This window comes from Thalassophryne amazonica, chromosome 8, assembly GCF_902500255.1.
Source record: "Thalassophryne amazonica chromosome 8, fThaAma1.1, whole genome shotgun sequence".
In the NCBI taxonomy this organism is placed as follows: domain Eukaryota; kingdom Metazoa; phylum Chordata; class Actinopteri; order Batrachoidiformes; family Batrachoididae; genus Thalassophryne; species Thalassophryne amazonica.
The window spans coordinates 21,910,266-21,936,499 of NC_047110.1; the positions used below are offsets into that span (position 1 = coordinate 21,910,266).

The 26,234-nt window shown below is 40.5% G+C and overlaps 1 protein-coding gene and 1 long non-coding RNA gene across 2 annotated transcripts in view; both read right to left on the bottom strand.

The window, feature by feature from the left end:
* Positions 1-205: 205 nt before the first annotated feature.
* Positions 206-2,407, bottom strand: LOC117515341. Its single transcript, XR_004562128.1, has 2 exons — positions 1,444-2,407; positions 206-1,036 (listed from the first exon to the last, which is right to left on the bottom strand). It is a non-coding gene; the product is annotated as an uncharacterized LOC117515341 (long non-coding RNA).
* A 1,859-nt stretch (positions 2,408-4,266) lies between these two features.
* swap70b (switching B cell complex subunit SWAP70b) overlaps positions 4,267-26,234 on the bottom strand; it is a 101,675-nt gene continuing 79,707 nt past the window's right edge. Inside the window, exons 8-12 of the mRNA XM_034175852.1 lie at positions 23,504-23,611; positions 21,134-21,300; positions 17,027-17,225; positions 14,667-14,763; positions 4,267-4,877 (exon numbers count right to left, since the gene is read on the bottom strand). Of these exons, the coding sequence (XP_034031743.1) occupies positions 4,759-4,877; positions 14,667-14,763; positions 17,027-17,225; positions 21,134-21,300; positions 23,504-23,611 (690 nt within the window). The 3' untranslated portion in view covers positions 4,267-4,758. The remainder of the gene's footprint in view (positions 4,878-14,666; positions 14,764-17,026; positions 17,226-21,133; positions 21,301-23,503; positions 23,612-26,234) is intronic.

The following is a 26,234-nucleotide window of genomic DNA, read 5'->3' on the forward strand; positions in this document are numbered from 1 at the left end:
TTTGATTTGTAAGAAGATAAAACTGTTAAACGTCATAGTTTTTAAATTAGACAAGCTATCTTCAGCATCTACTGCTGGTGCCTTCATCTGTCCACTTTAGTTAAAAACAAAAAACTGTAACTGCTGTTAGAATTTACAAACATCCCTTAAATGCCCATTTGAAAATGATCTGAGAGAATCATGTAAGTAGTTTTGGGCAGTTTTTCAGTGGGCCATGATTTCATCACAGACCCTCACACAGTAAAGACCAGCTCTGAGTTCTACAGCAGCTTGAACCTGAAACACAAACTCTCTGCACCAGACGTCACCTTCTTTCTTACTCAGTAACAGCGGTGCTTCATATTAACAGAAACAGTGATGTGCACACACATCTGTACAGGTCAGGTCTGGAAGCATACACTAGTGCCACACATCATCACCAGTGGCAACACAAGACCAGAACAGTTCTAGGGTTGTGGATGGTAACCATCCCGCCAGACCACCGGCCCTTGCCCACCTCTTTAAAGCAGCCATCTATGAACCAAAGCTTGATTAAATGTGAACATCTCCTTGGCCTTTTCCAGTTGCTGGGATTGGCAACACTGAAGCACCTTCACCCTGGATTACAATCAAGGAAGCACACCACATGGCTATCATGGCAGCGCTGACGTTCCCACACAACGCAAGTAGCACACCTCATCTGAGTCTCCCCAAGTAACAGCTCATTTGACACAGTCATTCCATGGTTATTCAAGATTACAGTACTAGAGACATGCAGTCTTAGACCACTTGCTGGAGTCCACATCTTACAACCATACAGTAAGTGAAGAAGCAACAAAAGACCTCAGGATTTGGACATTCATTCTCCTACATAGTTATAGGCATCACTAAACACCTCTGTCCAGTGACCCCATGACTTCACAGGTTTTCCCCCGGAGTCTAAACCTCATACCCTGAGGTACCAAAGACATGAACATTGTCAATCTCTCATCAAGAAGCTGGACACTTCCAACTAGGTTGGATCAGATCAACTGGACTTGATAAGTTCCATGAAGACCTTTCGTTAACGCTTGAACGTATTGTCATAATAGTGACATAACACTGTCATAACTGTTACATGACACAGTCATGAATGTGTCAAACATTATGTCAATGTCATAAATGTTTGACTGCTGTCAATAAGTGTCATTCAGTTTTTGTACTGACAAGTTAACAACTTAGAATGCAACCGAAGACCAAAAAGGTCAAAGACAACTTGTGGTCATGTCACTTTGATTAAAGTCAAGTTATAATCAAGACAACCCAAAAATGTCAACTTGTCATTATAAAAGCCAAATGACACTTAATGACAGCAGTCATAAATGTTTATGACATTGACATAAATGTTTATGATACCTTAATGACTGTGTTATAACAGTGTCATGTCTCTATTGTCGCACCATCTTCAAGTAAAGCGTAACCAACGTTTCAATCTTCATCCAGAAAAACTTCATCCGTTTTAGTCGAAGTGGTGAGTTTCATTGAGGAGAGGTGATGACGCTCTTTGAATATGTGGTATTGATGTAAAGCACGGGTGTCCAAGTTTGGTCCTTGAGATCTACCTTCCTGACACTCTTAGTTGTCTCCCTGCTCCAACACACCTGAATCCAATGAAAGACTTGTAAGCAAGCTTTTAGTGTGTCTTTCATTGGATTCAGGTGTGATGGAGCAGGGAGACAACTAAGAGTGTCAGGAAGGGAGATCCTGAGGACTGAACATGAGCACAACTGATGTAAAGATATAAATTAGATGTGGGGGAAAAGGTTGTGTCTCAGCCCCTCTATGGACAGAGATATTTTTGGATACAGTCACGTGACATTTTCATATGTACCCAGCCCTTCACGCACAACAGCAACTCACACGTGAACTCAAGTGATCTCTGGTGACCAACAACTTTTAACATCACTGTGACATCAGTGACCCCACAGAGGACAAGTACCATAGCTGAGTCTCTTATTACTCCAATCGACAAAGCCTTTCAGGATGAAGAGCGAAACATCTTCAACAAACTAATCAAGTCTAATTGACCTGTCTCAGCTAACTTGGATACTATGACCTGGATGACTAAGAATCTCCACAGACAAGTTTGACAGTTGTTGATGAGACAACACACAGAGAGACATCTGTGATGGCCAAGTCCAGGAAGTCACTGAAATCCTGAATTTTAACCTTGATCCAGGACAACCACAAACCCAGACACTCCAACTCCTCACTTAGCTTCTTAAATGCTGCAATCAGGGTTGATTCCACAAGGTCAAGTCCACAGATTCACAGTCAATGAATTTTTGTCCACCAAAAAAGCGCTGCAAAAAGTCCTGTCCATATTCATGCTTGAATTCAATAACTGCTGAAAGAGCTACTTCTTGGGGAATGAAATTGGATTCCTCTTGTAAATGAGCAAGTCTGTGGGACTGAGTCCTGTTGAGAACAGTGTTGCCACAGTTACTTTGAAAAAGTAATCCAATTACTGATTACTGATTACTCCTTGAAAAAGTAACTTAGTTACTTTACTGATTACTCAATTGTAAAAGTAACTAAGTTAGATTACTAGTTACTTTTTTAGTTACTTTCCCCAGCTGCCGACAACAACCCACGTCAACATGACAATGATACCTGTTTTGCCAAAACTCACTTTATAGTCACCCTTTCTTGACTTCAATGAAAACAAATACTTGTTTTATAAAAAGTAAAATAAAGACCTCTTTCTTGACCTCATATTTAACTGTTGACAGCACTGTAACAGTAAAACTTGCAATTTCAAACCTACATTGTTTATAAATGTAACTATTAAATTCTAACATTTTTCTAACATTTAAATTCTCTAAACATTTTACTTGTCGAAATTATTATTATTTTAAGCAATATTAGAAGTTGTAGTAAAAAACGGCTTCAAAACTGGACCTTTAATCTAGGGGTGTTGTGGGGGAGGGGGCACATCCTTGCCCCACGCCCCCATTCCATCTGGATTCGCCCCTGCTTTGGCGTTTGAGCACAAAGAATGGATAACATTTATTTATGCAGAAAACAGGACCAGATTTACAGGAAAGAAAGTTTTATTGCGTTTTCACATCATGTGGTCCTCAGAAAGAGAGTTTAGGTGCATTTGAGTGGAAAATAGTGTTAGTTGTTGTCGCGGAGGATCAGCTGTTTTTAACGAGATGATAGAGCGGCTCAGCTCAGAATTCTAAATAAAGGAGGGGAAAAAGTATAAAAATGTCTTTGTAAAGCTCAGTGCAGGTGTGCTGATCACCGCGCTTTAAGAGGTGAGGACGAGTCGAGCAGCTGCAAAAAAACGCGCATGAAAAGCTCACAGTTCGCTTAAAGTGGGCAGTTCAGTCGAACCCCGACCTCCTGCCCACAGACCAAGTTTAATGCTGTTATCAACCCACAATGAAAAATAATAGTAACGCACAGTGACATGGAGAAGTAACTTTAATCTGATTACTGATTTGGAAAGATTAACGCGTTAGATTACTCGTTACTAAAAAAAGTGGTCAGATTAGAGTAACGCGTTACTAAGTAACACGTTACCGGCATCACTGGTTGAGAATCACTGGTAGTTGTTGCTATCACCCTTTCTACTCCAGAGATGGACAACAAGTCCTTTCTCCCAGTCTGTTGGGACTAAATTCAGTCCTGATACCACAGGGCCATGCGGTTTTAACTGCCTTCAGCCATTTCACCACCTTTGCAGTCTCACTGAAATTGGATGGTTCACAGCTGACTGGAGGATCAGCCACCAGAGCCTTGGCACCAGAAATGTCCAACACTGCAGGACAATCTCACACAAACATTTTCAACCGCTTGGTCCAATTATGGGTCACGGGGGGCTGGAGCCTATCCCAGCACGTCATAGAGCGTGAGGCGGGGTACACCCAGGACAGGACGCCAGTCTGTCGCAGGGCCACAAACAAACACAGCCACACCCACTCGGACATCTACGGACAATTTAAAGATTCCAATCCACCTAACCCGCATGTCTTTGGATGTGGGAGGAAACCGGAGCACCCAGAGGAAACCCACGCAAACAAGGGGAGAACATGCAAACTCCACACAGAAAGGCCACGGGCGGGAATTGAACCCATGACCTTCTTGCTGTGAGGCAACAGTGCTAACCACTCAGCCACTGTGCTGCGCTGCAGGACAATCAGCCTTAAAAAACTGCTCAAAGTAGCCAAAGGGGCAGAACAGGAGAGTCATCTGTCAGGACCGTCCCTCTGTACAACAAGGAATTATGTTAGTCTGTCAATGATTTCATGCTCATTTATTTATCATTTAGGTTATAAAATGTCTATTAAAATAATTCATATTATCGTTTCCAGTAATTTTTATAAATGAGTTGTTCCCAAACACTGAATGTTCAATATACACTACATGAAACATCAAAAAATACAAATGTTCACATTTATGAAGCTGGAATGAAAGTTTGGGCAATTTCCCTGACATATTACTTACAGAATAACATTGTTAATTAATAGAATAAAGTTTTTTTTTGTTTGTTTTTAAGTTTAATTCTCACATTCTTGTTTAAACTTTAACAGATTTTTTAATTTATTTATTTTGCTCTGTTATGAGTTCAGGAAGCTTTTTGCCAGATGAATCCCACAGAGAATGATAAAATTATAAAAGGTGGTAAATGAATCATTTCAAACTGATCTGGCATGCTTCACTTGTGTGTTAAATCTGACATTTGGATTCCACTGTAAAACCAGCTTGTGCTCCATCTTCTGAGTTTTAGGTTCAGTGGGACTGGGTCGACTGGTTCTTCGCCTCACGCCATTTCTTCATCCTCAGGTCCAGCTCTGCTTCAGAAAACGCTGCTGGTCCCCAGTTGGTGATCAGCTGCTGCCCTTTTGAACCTGAACACACACACACACACACACACAAATAATTAGCTTCCAGTACTTGATTTAACGTACTCCAGATCACCTTTTAAAGTGTAACTTCCTTATGCTTTGTAAAGTTAAAAAAAATAAATAAATAGCTATATCGCATTCTGCCCCAAATCAGACTCTTTTTTGTTTGAATGTTTCAAGAAGAATGTTTGCTTTTTTGTCTTTGTTCTTGGAAAACCTGGACTGTCAAATGTTCTTCTAAGTTATAAACATCTTCACATTCTGATAACAAAAATAGTGTTCATGAGTTATGACGGTTGGAATTGTATCAGTATTAATTAGCATATTTGCATCTGAAAAAACACACACACAAATAATTAGCTTCCAGTACTTGATTTAACGTACTCCACATCACCTTTTAAAGTGTAACTTCCTTATGCTTTGTAAAGTTAAAAAAATAAATAAATAGCTATATCGCATTCTGCCCCAAATCAGACTCTTTTTTGTTTGAATGTTTCAAGAATGTTTGCTTTTTTGTCTTTGTTCTTGGAAAACAAGAGGCACCTGGACTGTCAAATGTTCTTCTAAGTTATAAACATCTTCACATTCTGATAACAAAAATAGTGTTCATGAGTTATGACGGTTGGAATTGTATCAGTATTAATTAGCATATTTGCATCTGAAAAAACACACACACAAATAATTAGCTTCCAGTACTTGATTTAACGTACTCCACATCACCTTTTAAAGTGTAACTTCCTTATGCTTTGTAAAGTTAAAAAAAATAAATAAATAGCTATATCGCATTCTGCCCCAAATCAGACTCTTTTTTGTTTGAATGTTTCAAGAATGTTTGCTTTTTTGTCTTTGTTCTTGGAAAACAAGAGGCACCTGGACTGTCAAATGTTCTTCTAAGTTATAAACATCTTCACATTCTGATAACAAAAATAGTGTTCATGAGTTATGACGGTTGGAATTGTATCAATATTAATTAGCATATTTGCATCTGATGTGTGTCACCATAATATGTATCATTTCTGAACATAAAAAGGATTATTGCTGTTATAAATAAATCATTTTATTTTCAATACTAGTGCAGTGCCCGTAGGAAGTATGTATTCCTATAGAAAATTGGGAGCATCAGTTTTATTGTCAGTTATATGAAAATAAAAGGATTCCTAAACAGGTTATTGGAAGAGAGTCAGACAAAATTAAACAGAACATTTAGAATATCTGAAACAGCAAATCAGTACCCCACCTCCTGAACACAGTTTATTTAAACTTGAACTCACAGCAAATTTAAGATTTTCTTCACCTTATGTACTTACTGGAATGTTGTACAAATTGTGGGAAATTTGTTGGGTGTTATCAAAAATGGATTTTAGCTAATGTCTCCTCAGTGTTGTCAAGATAAACTCAGTCACAAGGAATACGGACAGCATGCCTTTCACAGTAAAAGTATTTGCTGGGATTCTGGCATTAAATGTTTCATTGTAAAAGAGTGCAACCAACATAAAATATCTGATGTTGTCTAACTTTGCTACCAGTAACATCAGTGAGCCACGCCATCTTGGAAGTACAAATGTTACAATGTTAAAATAAAGGTTTTGAAAATTAACCCACAAAATTTGTAACGTCCTGCAACTTATGTTCTGTACCAACAACTCACATTCATTAGTAACAATGTATATCATACAACCCCTGGCAATAATTATGGAATCACCGGCCTCGGAGGATGTTCATTCAGTTGTTTAATTTTGTAGAAAAAAAGCAGATCACAGACATGACACAAAACTAAAGTCATTTCAAATGGCAACTTCCTGGCTTTAAGAAACACTGTAAGAAATCAAGAAAAAAAAATGTGGCAGTCAGTAACGTTACTTTTTTAGACCAAGCAGAGGGAAAACAATATGGACTCACTCAATTCTGAGGAATAAATTATGGAATCACCCTGTAAATTTTCATCCCCAAAATTTGATCTGCATCAAATCAGATCTGCTCGTTAGTCTGCATCTAAAGCCCCGTTTACACATAGACAGTAAGAGCTCCCGGAAGCATCCCGGAAGAGTTTTTGGCCGTCTTAAGGATCACACGCTGTTGTTAACGCCGGCACTAGGGGGCGTGGCTTAGTTCCGGCTTTACCGGGAATAGTCGAAAAAATTATTCAACATGTCGAATAATTCCAGGAGCGCTCCCGGAGAATTCGCGTGACGATGGAGACAACGCGAACAACGGCGTTTGATTCTTTTTAATCGCCGTTTCATCCTGCCCCTTCCTGTAGTGCCGCAGTTTACACCACAGTAATTGGCGGCCAGCGTTGTATCCCTAATCAAAGGCGTGTAAAACGGCAATAGAGCCCACATCGGCATCCTCAAGGGCGTTTTAACCAGCGACAGAGGCAGACAAAACGGCGGCGCTAGCGGACAGTACGCCGCTCCAAACGGCCGATAGGCGGCGGTCAATATAAAAACGCTAACGCGCTGCATGCAGGCCTCTCACTCGCGGCCAGCTCCAGATATTTTTGCAGAGAAGCTCCAGTATGCCTCCTAAAAGAAAATTGGCAGCGGCAAGGACTTACCAAGAGGTCTGGTTCAGAAGCAGAGGGTAGCCCTGTGGTGGAGACAGATCAACACGTTGAGGAGGGGAAAAGGTGAAGAAAAGGCTGAGTATGATCTCCCTCCCCCTGCAGTGACAGAGGCATGTATTCCTGCTGCTTCAGCCTATTATACTCTGGGGTCAGTGCCTATATGCAAAAGTTCCTGGAGTAACGCAGGATTTGCCTGGATAAATCCAGCGGTACACAGGGCATTATCGGCAGCAGCAGAACACCGCCGTTCTCACGTGCGTCTTAACCTGCGATTGTAAAGGATAGAACTGGGTATTAACCCCCGTTGCCCGATGTGTGCCAGATGCTACGGCGTCAAAATGCCGCTTTATTCGGCGGATTTAGCGACGTTTTATCCGCGTATTTGCGGCTAGTATGGTGGTTAAAACTCCGGCAAAATGCTCCGTCCCTTTCCACCGTGAAAACAGCCGGAACTACCGCAAACTTCGGTCTACGTACTACCCGACGACAAAACCGTCGATGTGTAAACCATGCTTAAAAAGGAGTGATCACACCTTGGAGAGCTGTTGCTCCAAGTGGACTGACATGAATCATGGCTCCAACATGTCAATTGAAACAAAGGAGAGGATTATCAAACTCTTAAAAGAGGGTAAATCATCACACAATGTTGCAAAAGATGTTGGTTGTTCACAGTCAGCTGTGTCTAAACTCTGGACCAAATACAAACAACATGGGAAGGTTGTTAAAGGCAAACATACTGGCAGACCAAGGAAGACATCAAAGCATCAAGACAGAAAACTTAAAGCAATATGTCTCAAAAATCGAAAATGCACAACAAAACAAATGAGGAACGAATGGGAGGAAACTGGAGTCAATGTCTGTGACTGAACTGTAAGAAACCGCCTAAAGGAAATGGGATTTAGATATAGAAAAGCTAAACGAAAGCCATCATTAAAACCTAAACAGAAAAAAAGAAGGTTACAATGGGCTAAGGAAAAGCAATTGTGGACTGTGGATGACTGGATGAAAGTCATATTCAGTGATGAATCTCGAATCTGCATTGGGCAAGGTGATGATGCTGGAACTTTTGTTTGGTGCCGTTCCAATGAGATTTATAAAGATGACTGCCCGAAGAGAACATGTAAATTTCCACAGTCATTGATGATATGGGGCTGCATGTCAGGTAAAGGCACTGGGGAGATGGCTGTCATTACATCATCAATAAATGCAAAGTTTATGTTGATATTTTGGACACTTTTCTTATCCCATCAATTGAAAGGATGTTTGGGGATGATGAAATCATTTTTCAAGATCAATCAATCAATCAACTTTTTTCTTATATAGCGCCAAATCACAACAAACAGTTGCCCCAAGGCGCTCCATATTGTAAGGCAAGGCCATACAATAATTATGAAAAACCCCAACGGTCAAAACGACCCCCTATGAGCAAGCACTTGGCCACAGTGGGAAGGAAAAACTCCCTTTTAACAGGAAGAAACCTCCAGCAGAACCAGGCTCAGGGAGGGGCAGTCTTCTGCTGGGACTGGTTGGGGCTGAGGGAAAGAACCAGGAAAAAGACATGCCGAGAAGGGGGGCAGAGATCGATCACTAATGATTAAATGCAGAGTGATGCATACGGAGCAAAAAGAGAAAGAAACAGTGCATCATGGGAACCCCCCCACAGTCTACGTCTAAAGCAACATAACCAAGGGATGGTCCAGGGTCACCCGATCCAGCCCTAACTATAAGCCTTAGCGAAAAGGAAAGTTTTAAGCCTAATCTTAAAAGTAGAGAGGGTATCTGTCTCCCTGATCTGAATTGGGAGCTGGTTCCACAGGAGAGGAGCCTGAAAGCTGAAGGCTCTGCCTCCCATTCTACTCTTACAAACCCTAGGAACTACAAGTAAGCCCGCAGTCTGAGAGCGAAGCGCTCTAATGGGGTAATATGGTACTACGAGGTCCCTAAGATAAGATGGGACCTGATTATTCAAAACCTTATAAGTAAGAAGAAGAATTTTAAATTCTATTCTAGAATTAACAGGAAGCCAATGAAGAGAGGCCAACAAGGGTGAGATATGCTCTCTCCTGCTAGTCCCCGTCAGTACTCTAGCTGCAGCATTCTGAACCAACTGAAGGCTTTTTAGGGAACTTTTAGGACAACCTGATAATAATGAATTACAATAGTCCAGCCTAGAGGAAATAAATGCATGAATTAGTTTTTCAGCATCACTCTGAGACAAGACCTTTCTGATTTAGAGATATTGCGTAAATGCAAAAAGGCAGTCCTACATATTTGTTTAATATGCGCTTTGAATGACATATCCTGATCAAAAATGACTCCAAGATTTCTCACAGTATTACTAGAGATCAGGGAAATGCCATCCAGAGTAACGATCTGGTTAGACACCATGCTTCTAAGATTTGTGGGGCCAAGTACAATAACTTCAGTTTTATCTGAGTTTAAAAGCAGGAAATTAGAGGTCATCCATGTCTTTATGTCTGTAAGACAATCCTGCAGTTTAGCTAATTGGTGTGTATCCTCTGGCTTCATGGATAGATAAAGCTGGGTATCATCTGCGTAACAATGAAAATTTAAGCAATACCATCTAATAATACTGCCTAAGGGAAGCATGTATAAAGTGAATAAAATTGGTCCTAGCACAGAACCTTGTGGAACTCCATAATTAACTTTAGTCTGTGAAGAAGATTCCCCATTTACATGAACAAACTGTAATCTATTAGACAAATATGATTCAAACCACCGCAGCGCAGTGCCTTTAATACCTATGACATGCTCTAATCTCTGTAATAAAATTTTATGGTCAACAGTATCAAAAGCAGCACTGAGGTCCAACAGAACAAGCACAGAGATAAGTCCACTGTCCGAAGCCATAAGAAGATCATTTGTAACCTTCACTAATGCTGTTTCTGTACTATGATGAATTCTAAAACCTGACTGAAACTCTTCAAATAGACCATTCCTCTGCAGGTGATCAGTTAGCTGTTTTACAACTACCCTCTCAAGAATCTTTGAGAGAAAAGGAAGGTTGGAGATTGGCCTATAATTAGCTAAGATAGCTGGGTCAAGTGATGGCTTTTTAAGTAATGGTTTAATTACTGCCACCTTAAAGGCCTGTGGTACATAACCAACTAACAAAGATAGATTGATCATATTTAAGATTGAAGCATTAAATAATGGTAGGACTTCCTTGAGCAGCCTGGCAGGAATGGGGTCTAATAAACATGTTGATGGTTTGGATGAAGTAACTAATGAAAATAACTCAGACAGAACAATCGGAGAGAAAGAGTCTAACCAAATACCGGCATCACTGAAAGCAGCCAAAGATAACGATACATCTTTGGGATGGTTATGAGTAATTTTTTCTCTAATAGTCAAATTTTGTTAGCAAAGAAAGTCATGAAGTCATTACTAGTTAAAGTTAATGGAATACTCAGCTCAATAGAGCTCTGACTCTTTGTCAGCCTGGCTACAGTGCTGAAAAGAAACCTGGGGTTGTTCTTATTTTCTTCAATTAGTGATGAGTAGAAAGATGTCCTAGCTTTACGGAGGGCTTTTTTATAGAGCAACAAACTCTTTTTCCAGGCTAAGTGAAGATCTTCTAAATTAGTGAGACGCCATTTCCTCTCCAACTTACGGGTTATCTGCTTTAAGCTACGAGTTTGTGAGTTATACCACGGAGTCAGACACTTCTGATTTAAAGCTCTCTTTTTCAGAGGAGCTACAGCATCCAAATGAGGATGAGGAGGTCTTCAATGAGGATGTAAAACTATTGACGAGATACTCTAACTCCCTTACAGAGTTTAGGTAGCTACTCTGCTCTGTGTTGGTATATGACATTAGAGAACATAAAGAAGGAATCATATCCTTAAACCTAGTTACAGCGCTTTCTGAAAGACTTCTAGTGTAATGAAACTTATTCCCCACTGCAGGGTAGTCCATCAGGGTAAATGTAAATGTTATTAAAAAATGATCAGACAGAAGGGAGTTTTCAGGGAATACTGTTAAGTCTTCTATTTCCATACCATAAGTCAGAACAAGATCTAAGATATGATTAAAGTGGTGGGTGGACTCATTTACTTTTTGAGCAAAGCCAATAGAGTCTAATAATAGATTAAATGCAGTGTTGAGGCTGTCATTCTCAGCATCTGTGTGGATGTTAAAATCGCCCACTATAATTATCTTATCTGAGCTAAGCACTAAGTCAGACAAAAGGTCTGAAAATTCACAGAGAAACTCACAGTAACGACCAGGTGGACGATAGATAATAACAAATAAAACTGGTTTTTGGGACTTCCAATTTGGATGGACAAGACTAAGAGACAAGCTTTCAAATGAATTAAAGCTCTGTCTAGGTTTTTGATTAATTAATAAGCTGGAATGGAAGATTGCTGCTAATCCTCCGCCCCGGCCCGTGCTACGAGCATTCTGACAGTTAGTGTGACTCGGGGGTGTTGACTCATTTAAACTAACATATTCATCCTGCTGTAACCAGGTTTCTGTTAGGCAGAATAAATCAATACGTTGATCAATTATTATATCATTTACCAACAGGGACTTAGAAGAGAGAGACCTAATGTTTAATAGACCACATTTAACTGTTTTAGTCTGTGGTGCAGTTGAAGGTGCTATATTATTTTTTCTTTTTGAATTTTTATGCTTAAATAGATTTTTGCTGGTTATTGGTGGTCTGGGAGCAGGCACCGTCTCTACGGGGATGGGGTAATGAGGGGATGGCAGGGGGAGAGAAGCTGCAGAGAGGTGTATAAGACCACAGCTCTGCCTCCTGGTCCCAAAGCTAGACAGTCACAGTTTGGAGGATCCAAAAAAATTGGCCAGATTTCTAGAAATGAGAGCTGCTCCCTCTAAAGTGGGATGGATGCCGTCTCTCCTAACAAGACCAGATGATAAGGCATCTTGCCATAGAGCAAAAACTGTGAAAACATTCCTTGCAAAAAGACATATAGGGTCAATGTCATGGCCTGCAAATAGTCGGGATCTTAATCCAATTGAAAATCTTTGGTGGAAGTGGAATATCTGTACCAAATATTAACATTGATTTTCACAGGTGTTCAAATACTTATTTGCAGCAGTAACATACAAATAAATTATTTTAAAAAATCATACATTGTGATTTCCGGATTTTTTTTTTTTTTTTTTAGATTATGTCTCTCACAGTGGACATGCACCTAAAATGAAAATTTCAGACGCCTCCATGATTTCTAAGTGGGAGAACTTGCAAAATCTCAGGGTGTTCAAATACTTATTTTCCTCACTGTATATATATATATATATATATATACGAGGTCTGTTAGAAAAGTATCCGAACTTATTATTTTTTTAAAAACCATATGGATTTCAATCACGTGTGATTGCGTCAGACAAGCTTGAACCCTCGTGCGCATGCGTGAGTTTTTTCATGCCTGTCGGTTGCGTCATTCACCTGTGAGCAGGCTTTGAGTGAGGTGTGGTCCACCCCTCTTGTCTATTTTTTATTGCGAATAAATGTCTGAACGATTTGGAGCTTTGCTGCATCAATGTTTTTCCAGAAACTGTCAGAGACCTCCAGGTGGACACCGTTCGAAAAATTAATATGGCTTTCAGGGATGATTTTATGGGGATTAAACAGATTATGGGGTGTTTACTGCCGCTTTAAGGACGGCCCACAACTGCTGAGAGCACGGCGCGCTCCCAGCCCCCATCGACAGGCTGACACCCTGCTGGAACAACCAGATCATTTCCAACGTGAAAGCTTTGTTGATCCGGGACCTCGTCTGACTTTCACAAAAAGGCAGAAGATGTGGACATCAGCACTTTTTCCAGCACATTCCACCATTACAGGAGTTGTTTCATGGAAAGAAAAGCGGAGGGACGCACCACGGCTCCGTTCATTACACGGGACAAAACCACCTCGGTGTTGGTCTCTCAGGACAGCTTTCAGGTGGATTTCAGACATTTCCGGCACATTAAGACAGATGTGCGGAGGAGCCGCATGGTGCAAAGCAACGCCGTGATGAAGCCTCATGGGACATGTTCTAGCATGTCCAGCTCATGCACAATCACAATCGGATATTCACACGACTGGAAAGCAACTGGAATCCGTCTGAAATTCACCTGAAAGCTGTCCTGAGAGACCAACACCGAGGTGGTTTTGTCCCGCGTAATGAACGTCTCCGTGGCGCGTCCCTCCGCTTTTCTTTCCATGAAAAAAAACTCCTGTAACGGTGGAATGTGCCGGAAAAAGTGCTGATGTCCATGTCTTTTCACAATTCCTGTGCTAGTCAGATGACATACCGGATCAAGACAGCGTCCAGTTTAAAAATGAACGGCACATTTCACTGTTACAGGAGTTTTTGTCATGGAAAGAGAAGCTGCACCACCGCACCGCGACGCGCAAAGCAACGCTGTGATGAAGCCTCACGGGACATGTTCTGGCATGTCCAGCTCATGCACAATCACAATCGGATATTCACACGACTGGAAAGCAACCGGAATCTGTCTGAAATCCACCTGAAAGCTGTCCTGAGAGACCAACACCGAGGTGGTTTTGTCCCGCGTAATGAACAGAGCCGTGGCGTGTCCCTCCGCTTTTTTTTCCAAGAAGAAAACTCCTGTAACGGTGGAATGTGCTGGAAAAAGTGCTGATGTCCACATCTTCTTCCTTTTTGTGAAAGTCAGACGAGGTCCTGGATCAACAAAGCTTTCACGTTGGAAATGATCTGGTTGTTCCAGCGGGGTGTCATCCTGTCGATGGGGGCTGGGAGCGCGCCACGCTCTCAGCAGTTGTGGGCCGTCCTTAAAGCAGCAGTAACACCCCGTAATCTGTTTAATCCCCATAAAATCGTCCCTGAAAGCCATTTTAATTTTTCGAATGGTGTCCACCTGGAGGTCTCTTACAGTTTCTGGAAAGAAATTGATGCAGCAAAGCTCCAAATCGTTCAGACATTTATTCGCAATAAAAAATAGACGAGAGGGGTGGACCACACCTCACTCAAAGCCTGCTCACAGGCGAATGACGCAACCAACAGGCATGAAAAAACTCACGCATGCGCACGAGGGTTCAAGCTTGTCTGACGCAATCACACGTGATTGAAATCCATATGGTTTTTAAAAAAAATAAGGTCAGATACTTTTCTAACAGACCTCGTATATATATATATATATATATATATATATATATATATATATATATACATATATATATATATGTACAAATACGTGAGCGTTACCTGGCTGAATGAGTCGTAACAAACCCTCATGTTCAGCAACTTTGTGCTTCCAGCTCTTGGTGTTATTGGCTGCATCTTCCAGCTTCTTCATCACAGTCTGTCACACATCAATCACACACACACACACACACACACACACACACACACACACACACATGAACAGTCAAGTTACCCCTCATAAAACAAATAGCGCTTGTTGAAACTGTAAGATTTAAGAAAATTCTTTATAAACAAATCTCAACTACTTTAATAATAAAGAGCTGTGTGATTTTTCCTTCTGCAAAACCCAAAATATGTTTCTCCTGCAAAAGCTTCAAACCTATGGGGTTAAAATTGTCTCATTAATATTTGTAAATGCACGCAGGGTGATGTACAAATAATCATTGACTTGCAAATGTGTTCAGATATCCACAAATGCAAATTTCATATTTGTAACTTGTAAATTGGTCTTTGCAAATAATGTTGTATTTGCAAATATAAAACTTAATTTGTAAAAAAAAAAAAAAAATTACATTTGTAAAACTGGAAATTGTATTTGTGAATTGAGTTTCAGCATTTGTGGATCACCAATTACACGCATTCATCGCTTTCCTCTGTGACGGAATTTTGACACATTCTTTTCGCGAAATCCACACAGATCCACAAACAAATGCCTACTGATTCGCAAATACACACTCACGCACACTGGATATCCACTAGATGGCAGTGTGGATCCATTCATTGTTGTGGCAAGCTGAAACTATATGCTCCCGGATGAGAGAAGACCGACATTTCAGAATAAATCATTTCACATTACCGTAATGGAGGCGTCTGATGGATGGTACGTATGTGGTGATACTGTCTGCAAGGTCAATTACTTTTTTAAAATTATGATGTGTTGTTGTATAAAATGATGACGGGTGATTTACCAGAGCCATCTAGCTAGCATCAGGCTCTGGTAAAACACCCGTCATCATGTCGGTCTTCTCTCATCCAGGAGCATATAGTTTCAGCTTGCCACATCAATGAATGGATCCACACTGCCATCTAGTGGCTATTTGTTTGTGGATCTGTGTGGATTTCGCGAAACAAATGTCTCAAAATTACGTCACACAGGAAAGCGATGAATGCGTGTAATTGGTGATCCACAAATGGTGAAACTCAATTCACAAATACAATTTCCAGTTTTACAAATGTAATTTTTTTTTTTTACAAATTAAGTTTTATATTTGCAAATACAACATTATTTGCAAAGACCAATTTACAAGTTACAAATATGAAATTTTCATTTGTGGATATCTGAACACATTGGCAAATCAATGATTATTTGTAGATCACCCTGTGTGCATTTACAAATATTAATGAGACAATTTTAACCCCATACAAACCTAGTTTCGCCTGTTTTTTAAACTTTAAGGTTCATTTTACCTTAATGATATTATTGCTATTTACATAGAATAACTTGTAGATTAGCAGCTTGAGATGATTTCTTGCTTAAACAATAAAATCTCTCTCTCTCATATATATATATATATATATATATATATATATATATATATATATATATATATATATATATATATATATATATATATATAAGCCCCATTTACCGTGTAACTACATTTAACCTGTCCTAATTACAGTTAGACACAATCCAACCACTCGGAGCAGTGGGCAGCTACAGTCTGGCGCTCAGGGACCAACTCCATGTAGATATAGAGACGCTATCTTGGTCAGGGGCAGAGAAAGAAACAGGCCCTAAATAAACTTTTTTTTTTTAATTGTAAACAGACAGGAGGCTAAAATAAGCAACTAACTGTATAATCATTCACTGTAAAAAAAAAAACATTTGTTTTCATTTAGTGAGGTAAACATGGACATATTTACCTTGGTAGGGAACCCATGCAAGCTACCAGACATTTCTAATTACTTTTTTTTCTTTGCTCAGTGATGACAAGATGTTCACTGTGTTTTTAGCTTGCCCCGTAGTTCCACTGTATAAGTTTTTAACCAGTGTACTGTTTGTGATTAAAATCAATCCTGCACCGATTAAAATCACTTTTTGGCCAAAGTAAAAACATGAACCCAAAAACATCTAAGAATAGAGCACAGGTTGAAAAATACCTGAGTTCCCCTTTAATATTGATCATGTGTGCCTGGTGTAGACATTTATAGTAAATACTTTAAAAAATGCATAATCAATGCAGTGATCATCTTGGTTCATTACAGAGGTTTACATAGCAAACATTGTAAATATATATATTTTATTACATTCGATTTGTGTTTTTTTTTGGGGGGGGGGGGGGGGGTGCTTTCACCCACGCTACATAACTCCAGTAGCTACCAGGAACTACTGGTTCTGTGAGACTGTCCCAACTGACCTGATACTGCTCTAGCGCCCCCTGCCTCTCACGCTGCAGCTGCTCCAGCTGTACCATGGCAGCCTGTAGGGCGTTCTCTTTGGCCACGCGCTCCTTCTCCAGCTCCTGCTTCTCAGCCTCGGTCTCTGAAATAGCCCGCTGCTGCCGCAGGTGGATCTGTTCAAGCTCCGCCCTCTTCGTAGCCTCCTCCTCCAGTAACCTGGACCACACAGATATCATCATGTGCAGCATACTGCTGTCAACAATAAGCACCTTCAACAAGTTCTGTACTTTAACAAAGAAACCCATGATTCATTTAGGTGCTTTGTTTCAGATCAAAATGTTGTCACAATCTGCTGTGTTCAAACATTTGGCTGGTATTTCATGGTTTTAACACTTGTATAATATTTCACAAATATAAAGTCAGAACAATATGTATGAACTTTTTCTTTTTAAAACAAAGTACTGATATGACTTATTTATTGTCTCTGCTATTAGTACAAATTATCAATTTATCAAATTATCTTCAGACTGTAAACATGCATCAGTGTTACTTTGTGTTAATTTTTCCTGTTACATTGGGATAACTAAAGAGTGTGACCCTTAAGTGGAATAAGCAGGCTTAGAAAATAGATGAATGGATTTAGAAAATAAATGTTTTAAGTATATTTAGGTGGAATGATTGTACAGCAGGTGGTGCTATACTGCAATCACAGTCCATCAATGAACTACAAGCACTGATGAGCTAAAGACTGTGTTTAAAAGTTTAGTCTTATAAATGTCCTATACTTTTTTAAATGCAAATTTAAATAACATGCATTTTTTTCCTGCTCTCTTCATCACTCACAAAAAACTTACAACACCCTAAAAACACAGCTACTATGAAGTTATTCTGATGCAAAAATAAAAAGCTGCATCCAGACTCTGCACAAATTCTCTAGAATCAGTCTGACATTGAAGTCTGGCGACATGTAATCTTGAGCAATGAGCAAACAGAAGTCTGCAAGACTTCAAATGAATCTGTGAGGAAACCACACCAAGCTTGTGGTCAAAATACACACTTATACAGAGGTTCTGCAGAAGTCTCCAGTGTTTTCCCACAAGAACACGGTCAATCTCTTTGACAATGTCACCAGTATTAGAATACCCTGACCAGCAGAGTGGGTCTGGACACTGAACCCAAGATCCAGAAACTCATAGCCCCCTACTCTGTGCAGTGTCAAGGAACACTGAGCCGTTTTTGCCACAACTACTAGATCCATGATGTCTGATTAGTGCAGCAGATAAGAGAATATTTAGAGCAGAATAATGTAAATGGTGATACAAGCACCAAATTTTTTTTTTTTTTTTTTTTTTTAAACCGACTGGCCACTTAAATTTTCAAAAGGCAGCCAGGTAGGGAACAATTGAAGAATTACACAGGGGTCAAAATTTTAAAATGCTTCAGTCAAATTGAAAACTACACCACATTATTTGTCTGATCATAAAGATTCCAAAAAGGTATAGTTTGGACTATCTGTGACTGAATGTCATGGGGTAGAAACAGCAAAAATGGTGACAAAAGTCAATTTCGGTTTGTATAGTTGTCAAAAGTTGAAGTTGCTCCAATTCTGGTAAAAAGTGATGCAAATTATTGGTTGAGTTAACAGGGTTTTACAAAGGAACAGTTTGGACCATGTATCATGCTTAGTTATCACGTTACAGGGTAACATATGTCACATGTCATATAATCCAATGGACGTTGACCTTGTTTGACCTTTACTTGCCCGTGCCCATATAACAGCCACAGATGGTTTCTTACCAGCAATTTCAGTTTCAGATTCAGTGTGGGGGAGGGGTGCATGTTTATATGACAACAATAAACAGCTAACGAGCTTATACACGCTATATGGACATGGGGCCTTATAATAACAGTAAGAACAACTGAGTATCTTTAGTCAACCTATCTGGACTAGCCAAAATATACAGACACAAGGAATGGACATGGAGTCCATTTACTGCAGGTTCTTCATATGTTTAAAACTCACCAGAGACACTCGCTTGAGACTGTCTACAGTTCAGTGCTGTAGGTCGGCAGGGGGTTTATCGTTCCCAAACTTTAGAATTTACCATTGAGACAATGCTTGAGATTGGGCCTCCTACGCGCTCATTGACAGGGTCACATATGACACCACTGGAAGGAGCCAGTCTGTCAAAACAACTGCCACTCCCTCAGTATACCTACCATGGGGTGACCAAACCAAACATAGGTGTAGCCACCACCTGAAGACTGGCCACTTCCAGGTCTTGGGCGACAATAGCTCAGTTTGTAGAATGAGCCATCTTGTGACCCATGGGTTGGCAGCTCAAATCTGGTCCATTGTGTCCTTGGACAAGGCATTTAACCCACCTTGCCTGTGTATGAATGAGGTGGTGGTCGGAAGGGCCGCAGGCGCAGACTGGCAGCCACATTTCCATCAGTTTCCCCTAGGGCACCTGTGGCTACACTACTAGCTTACCACCACCAATGTTTGTGAATGTGCAAGTGAATGAATAATGCAACTTGTAAAGTCCTTTGGGTGTCTTGAAAAGTGCTCTATAAACCCAAGTCATTATTATTATTACTAGTAGAAGTAGTAGTAGTAGTAGTAGTAGTAGTAGTAGTACCTCAGACATCACAGGGACTACAAACTGGAGTTTTCCAAACTCTCATGGATACCCACATGAGCCACATCAGTTTTGGACCTGGACTCTGCCGTGCAGTCCACAGTCCTTCAGTGCTATACCACTCCCTATACTCCAAGGGGGAAACCCTTTGTGGTCTCCTGTGGTTTCATCTTTTCTCGAGATGAAGCTCCAAACAACTTTCGCTCTTCTGCTTCAGAACAGGTAACACTCCAGTGGAAGGCAGCAGCAACGTCCACAGAGTGTGGAAACAAGAGCTTTTCTTTTATGATGTTGAGTTTTGTGAAGTGTTTTATGGCAGTTCAAATGTCTATCCTGCCATCAAGCTCCCCTCCCCCCCAAAAAATATCTGTATGCTGGACGTGTATCAATAGTCTCCGCATGCAGAGTAATGTCATCTCCAAGATGTGCATACCGGTACATAAAACACAGACAATTCGCAATACCACTACCACATTACAAACAGATCACATCACAAACAACCAAAACCAACACAGTACAGTCTGAGTAAATAGGAACGATCCAAAAAAAAGGAACATATGACAAAACTAATTAATTAAAACTGCATATTATTTACAGAAGAACAGGTCACAATTAACTGCAACAATAGCTTACAGGTAAATTAGGAACTACTTTACTGGTAACAAGGTGTAGCTCTGCTATACTGCTCTTCTATCTGTACTTTGTATTTTTTTAAAGGCCTTACATTATTTTGATTTGACTATGGCACCACTCCACATTGTGTGTAGTTTTGAATTTCAATTTAAACACTTATCCACACAATGAGCTCCCATCTCGTCATCAGTCCACAGTTTGAGGTTTCCATTTTCTAGGAATGTTGTTGTGATTGTTGCTTCATGCCATTTTGGAATCTCTCAGCTGCAGAGGTTGACCTGCCGCCCCTGGGAGCTTCACCCACTTCCTAACTTAGACTAGGAATTACAGTATTTAAAAAACTACATATCAAGATTTATAATGGTTTTTGGACATTTTGTGCAGAACATAAGAAAACTTTGACTTCTGTCATGGTGGATAGAAGAACGGTGGCCACACATTACCATTTGTCAGAACCTGAAGTGGAAAGTAAATGTCAGCAGAGAGGAAGGAAAGAGGAAGGAGGGAATGCGATGAAAAGGAACTGCAGGTTTTAAATCTAAATCTGGATGTGTAACAAAAGCAGGGGGAGCTGGTTATTTGAAGTGATTCCCACTAAATACAAGTGCAGTGTTTGTCCACGTCTACGTGGACCTGCAGTACCGTAACTGCAGGTGGAAGGCAGTGACCCATTAAGAGTTTTAATTACACGTTAAGTCTTCTATAAATAAAATCTGCCTCCAGCTGACTTCATTTTTACACAAAGACAAACCTGACGGGACTTTCGGTTGGTGTCTGGGGGTGTCACTGTGCCTAGTGATATGTGATGAAGCGGTGATGCATTTCTGGTTCCACTCTGTGCTCACTGACCGTGCTTGCAGCTTGCGCACAGCTTCCTCATCTTGTCGGGCACGCCTCTCATCCTCCAGAGCATCTTCTAGCTGATGGTACATGACCTCCAGCTCCCGGACCCGCTGCAAGTACTGCTCCAGCTCAGTAGACTTCTGGGCCACCTGCTCCTCCATCTGTTGTCGAACCTGAAGAAACACAAAGTACACAGCAATAATTTATCTAGAGTTCCTCTAGAAACAGAGTATTGACTCATTCATTGTAACATCTGAACACTGCCGTGCACAAATGTTAGACGTGCTCTGGTGTTCCTTATGCAACATTAGCAGTACCACAACACAGACTTGAGGTAACTGTCCATCATCAAAGTTAAATTCTAAGTACTGAAGTACAACCCCAAATGAGAAAATGTTGGAATGGTATGGAAAATGCACACACATGCACACGAAGAGAGGCTTCATGTTTTGTCCAGAAGCAGTGTTGACTTCTCTGGCCTCTGGGGTATCTGGTTGGACCATCACACAGTGTAAATGTGTATTAAAAATAAGAATAAAGAACTTTATTAATCCCGAAGGAAACTATTTTGCCAGAGTGCTGAAACAGTAAACATTGCTTTTTTTGTTGTTCTTTATTCTTTTACAGTGAGAACACTGAGTACAACATGTTTATGCAAATGACTGAAAGACACTTGCACAAGATGTTGACAGTATTGCACATAGCTCTGAGAAGTGAAAACTCTGATCATTCTGTATTCATCCTGCAGAAGGGGGAGGAGTTATAGAGTCTGATAGCCTCAGGTAGGATGGACCTCCTCTGGCGTTCTGTGGTGCACCTCGGCAGCCTCAGTCTTTTGCTGAAGGTGCACTGACAGGACATCAGTGTGGCATGCAGGGGGTGGGAGGTGTTGTCCCGGATGGTGAGAGCGGTTTTCTCAACATCCTCCTCTCCAACACCTCCATCACAGACTCCAGCTCCACCCCCACGACAGAGCCAGCTCACCTGATGAGCTTGTTGAGCTTGCTCATGTCACGTGCCTTCAGTCTGCTGCCTCAGCACACTACAGTGTAGTGTGAATAATGAAACATCTGCAACATATTTCTGCAGATTGTGGTCAGACTAATAAGTATCCCAAATCTTTTTTTGGAACAAAAGAAAATGTGCTCAGGACCAAAGACAAAAACGACCATCAAGACTACTGACAACAAGTCCAAAAGCCAGGGTCTATCATGGTATGTGGCTTTGTCTGTGCCCTTGGCAAAGGTAATTTACATGTCTGTGATGGCTGTGATGTCTGTGATGTGATTAATGCAGAAAAATACACTTAACTTTAGAGCGAGAAATATGTTGCCTTCAAGATGTCTTTTCCAGGGACCCCATGCATGCAAAAAAAGGCATTTGCAAAACCGAAAAGTCTGTTTAAGTTGTGATTCAACAACCGTGTGATATAACAGGGCGCGAGTAGATGGTAGTGTTCGATGCATTTTGACCCATCTACTGGATGGCAGTGGTAATGGCACCTGAATTACAACTTAACAAAACAGACTTTCGGTTTTGCAAATGCCTTTTTTTAACAAATGAAAAAATTACGTATCTTACAAAAGCACATTTATTTGTAAACACCAACACACATTACATTAACTTGTTTTGGTTTTTATATAGAATGAATTAGTCAACCAATCAGTGTGAGCAGAGGCTCAGTTTACCCATAATTCCTTTGGGCATCTGCGTGTGCTAATGTTCAAAACTTCAGAATTAGTGCTTTATTTTAAAATTAAAAGATATGTGTTATATTTTCACTTTATACAAATGACAGAGCTGACATAAATGTAGTTATTCTATCTGGATTAATTTGATTTATAAATCAAAACTATAAGCCAAACCTGCTTTCCTTTTCAAGATGTCTGCCTCAAGGCTGGACCGCTGTATGCTGTGAAGAAAAATGACTTTTGTGGGGGTTTTTTTGTGGCAGCCTGGTGGCCAGGCCCCTTCTGCTGGGGTAGAGTTGAGCTCAGCTCAGACAGGAGCCAACGGGGTTTATAAATGTTTTTCACCATTACTAATTATGTAAAAAAAAACAAAAAAACGCTAGCGGTCTAAAAGCTATTGGAACTAAATTTATCGGAAGCTAATTGGTCCGCTGATGGTTTTTGAAGTTGGCTGAAAAGCTAATTCGCTAACACAAAAAGTTAGCTTTGCTAATCAGTGGTGAGCGGATTAGCGGAACTGTGCCCACCACTGGTAATTGTAAAACTGGATGTTTTCTCTCAGAATGTTACTCTTTAAGTAACAAAAAATCTGATCAGTGTTTAAATGCTTGACAAATGTATTACACACATGTGATGGGTTCAAATGATGCCATGACTCAGTGCCAGATGAGGATGAGTGTTTTACCATTTTCTCTCTCTCCAGGTCCATCCTGTAACGGTCCTGGAGCTCTGTTTGGGTCTGAAGACGCCTTCGCTCTTCTTCTGCTGCGTTACTCGCCGCTTCATCAAGGGCCTGTCCAATAACAAGATAGACAATTAAATAAACTACATTTCCATTTTACATTCAAAAGGCCAGGTGAACATTAAAAAGTGTTTTTTGTATTTATTCTTTGAAACACTTATAAAATTAAATTTATGTTTAACAGAAGGCTTTTTTAAGTATTCCCCTGACCCATTTCCAGTTTTTGCAAGAGGCTGAAATTGCACATCTATAATAATACATATTTCTACAGGTCACATGGTAATTTGCAGCTCTGAACTCATATTTGATTCTCTTTTACTGATGGTAACGTGGAGTAAGGAGGAATGATGGAGACAGCCAAATGCATTGCAGTGATCAGTTTCCTGTACTTGAGAGACTGCACACTAACAGAGAGGTTCGATAAGATGAAAGAAACTTAGGAGAAGGCTGTTCTATCGTATGACGTCATCAAGCATCAGCATCGTCTGTTCAAGTGTGATCGGACATCGGTGGAAACAGCACCCATTCCTACTAGAGGACCTAGCTGAGACATGTATGCATATCTTTAAGGAGAGGATAACTCAACTGTTCTAGACTATCAAGACCCCAATGAACAACTTGGGGTATGTGCCAAAATCTCTATCCAGGACTAACAGCCCCAAAATGACCATGCCCTTTTTTGTCCAGAGGGTTACTTCAAATACAGCTGTATTTTCTAAACTGCAGCAGCTACAGATTTTCCAAGGTATGCAATATGTTCAGAATGACCAGTACATGTTTGGGAGGGACATAGAAAAGTGTAAAATTTCTATTTTTATATTTTAAAAATATAATGAAATTATATTTTCAGTCACACTGTTATCAATGGGGCAGCTTGGTGGCTTTTAGTGGTTAGCACTGTTACCTCACAGCAAGAAGGTCATGGGTTAGATTCCCACCTGTGGCCTTTCTATGGGGAGTTTGCATGTTCTCTCTGTGTTTGTGTGGATTGTCTCCGGGTGCTCTGGCTTCCTTCCATATCCAAAAGACATGCAGGACAGATGGACTGGATACTTTAAATTGTCTGTAGGTGTGCGTGCAGGTGTGAATGTGTTTGTTTGTCTATATGTGGCCCTGCGACAGACAGGCGTCCTGTCCAGGGTGTACCCCGCCTTACGACTGCTGGGATAGGCTCTAGCTCCCAGCGGTTGAAGATGAGTGAGTGAGTGTTATCAATGGAATATTGATTTAAAGTGAAAAATACAAAACAAAACTTGTTTCTTTAGCAGACAGCAGAATCTAGAAATCTTAAATATTTTTAAGATTATCAGGGAAATTTCCCAACAGCCAGTAGCCCAGAAGTTTAAGTTATGAAATATGTGGTGATTCCGGTGTAACAGTATATCTTCCTCCTGGTGGAAGTTGTCCTAGGATATCTTACCCCACACCCTGGATATCTCCCCCACCCACCCCCTGCATAGCAAGTCTGCTGCAGTATTATCACACATTTCATCCTACCCAGATTTATACATGGCTGACACAGTGGAAACAACATTGATGTTGAGGCCATTTGATAGAAAACCTATTCTCATGTTGAAAACATATTTACTTGTCTGACGCCTCGTTTGTGTAAATTTTCTCAATTCACAGCTATAATTTCTTCCCTGCTCATGTATTATTTGACCTCCCCACTTATGAATGGATAGGGGGTAAGATATCCAGACCTGGATATCTTCCCCCCACAACTGAAATTCAAGTCTGCTTGCATTTCATCCTACCCAGATTTATACATGGCTGACAAAGTGGAAAACAACACTGAAAGTGTATGTCACAGGGATGTGGTCTTGCCCTAGACTGTCCTAGGATAGCTTACCCCCCACCCCTAACCCATCATGGAAAGATGTTTGAAGCATTTGGGACCATGAAACATCCATGAAATATACAGTTTAACAGTTGCTCTATCCTGACTGGAAGGTTGCTACATCATTGTTTAATACTTCCAAGTTTATAGTGGGATGAATTTGACAATATATAATGGCGGGAAAGGTCACGATATCTTACCGTCCACCCCATCATGGACAGATGTTCTATCATATTTCAGGTTGTCAATCAGGTCCATATATTTGTAGAGTATAATTGGAAGGGGGATTTAAAGATACTTCAAAATAGGAAATATTACTATTGTAGATAGCTATAGACACATACAGAAAGAATACCAATATCGTTCACTGTCAATCAAGCTGTGCTTCATCAGGGACCATAAAACATCTGTGAAATATAGAGTTTAAGGTTTGGGTAAGCTTTAATCTGTGCTGCCCTGCAGGAATGTTGCCTCTCAGGGGAGGGGAGGAAGATTTCCAGGCTGGGGAGGAAGATATCCTAGGAGAGATCAGTTGAGTTATCCTCTCCTAAATTATGTGCATACACGTCTAAGCTAGGTCGTAGACTATCCCGGGTGTCTACAGTCCGCCACTGATAAAGACACCATGTGGCAAGTGGGATTCCTCGACAACTGCTCCAAAGACAAATGCTGACACCCTTAAAGGAAAAAGAGACAAGCGCTCACAAGTAGAGGTGGGCGGATCTGTCTGTAAGAGCAGCGATACGCTGTGTCTCACAACACGGAGCAGCACACCCTTGTATTGTGGTTTGTCAGCCCTCTACCTCAGGAAATTTTAACTTGTGTTGAGTGATT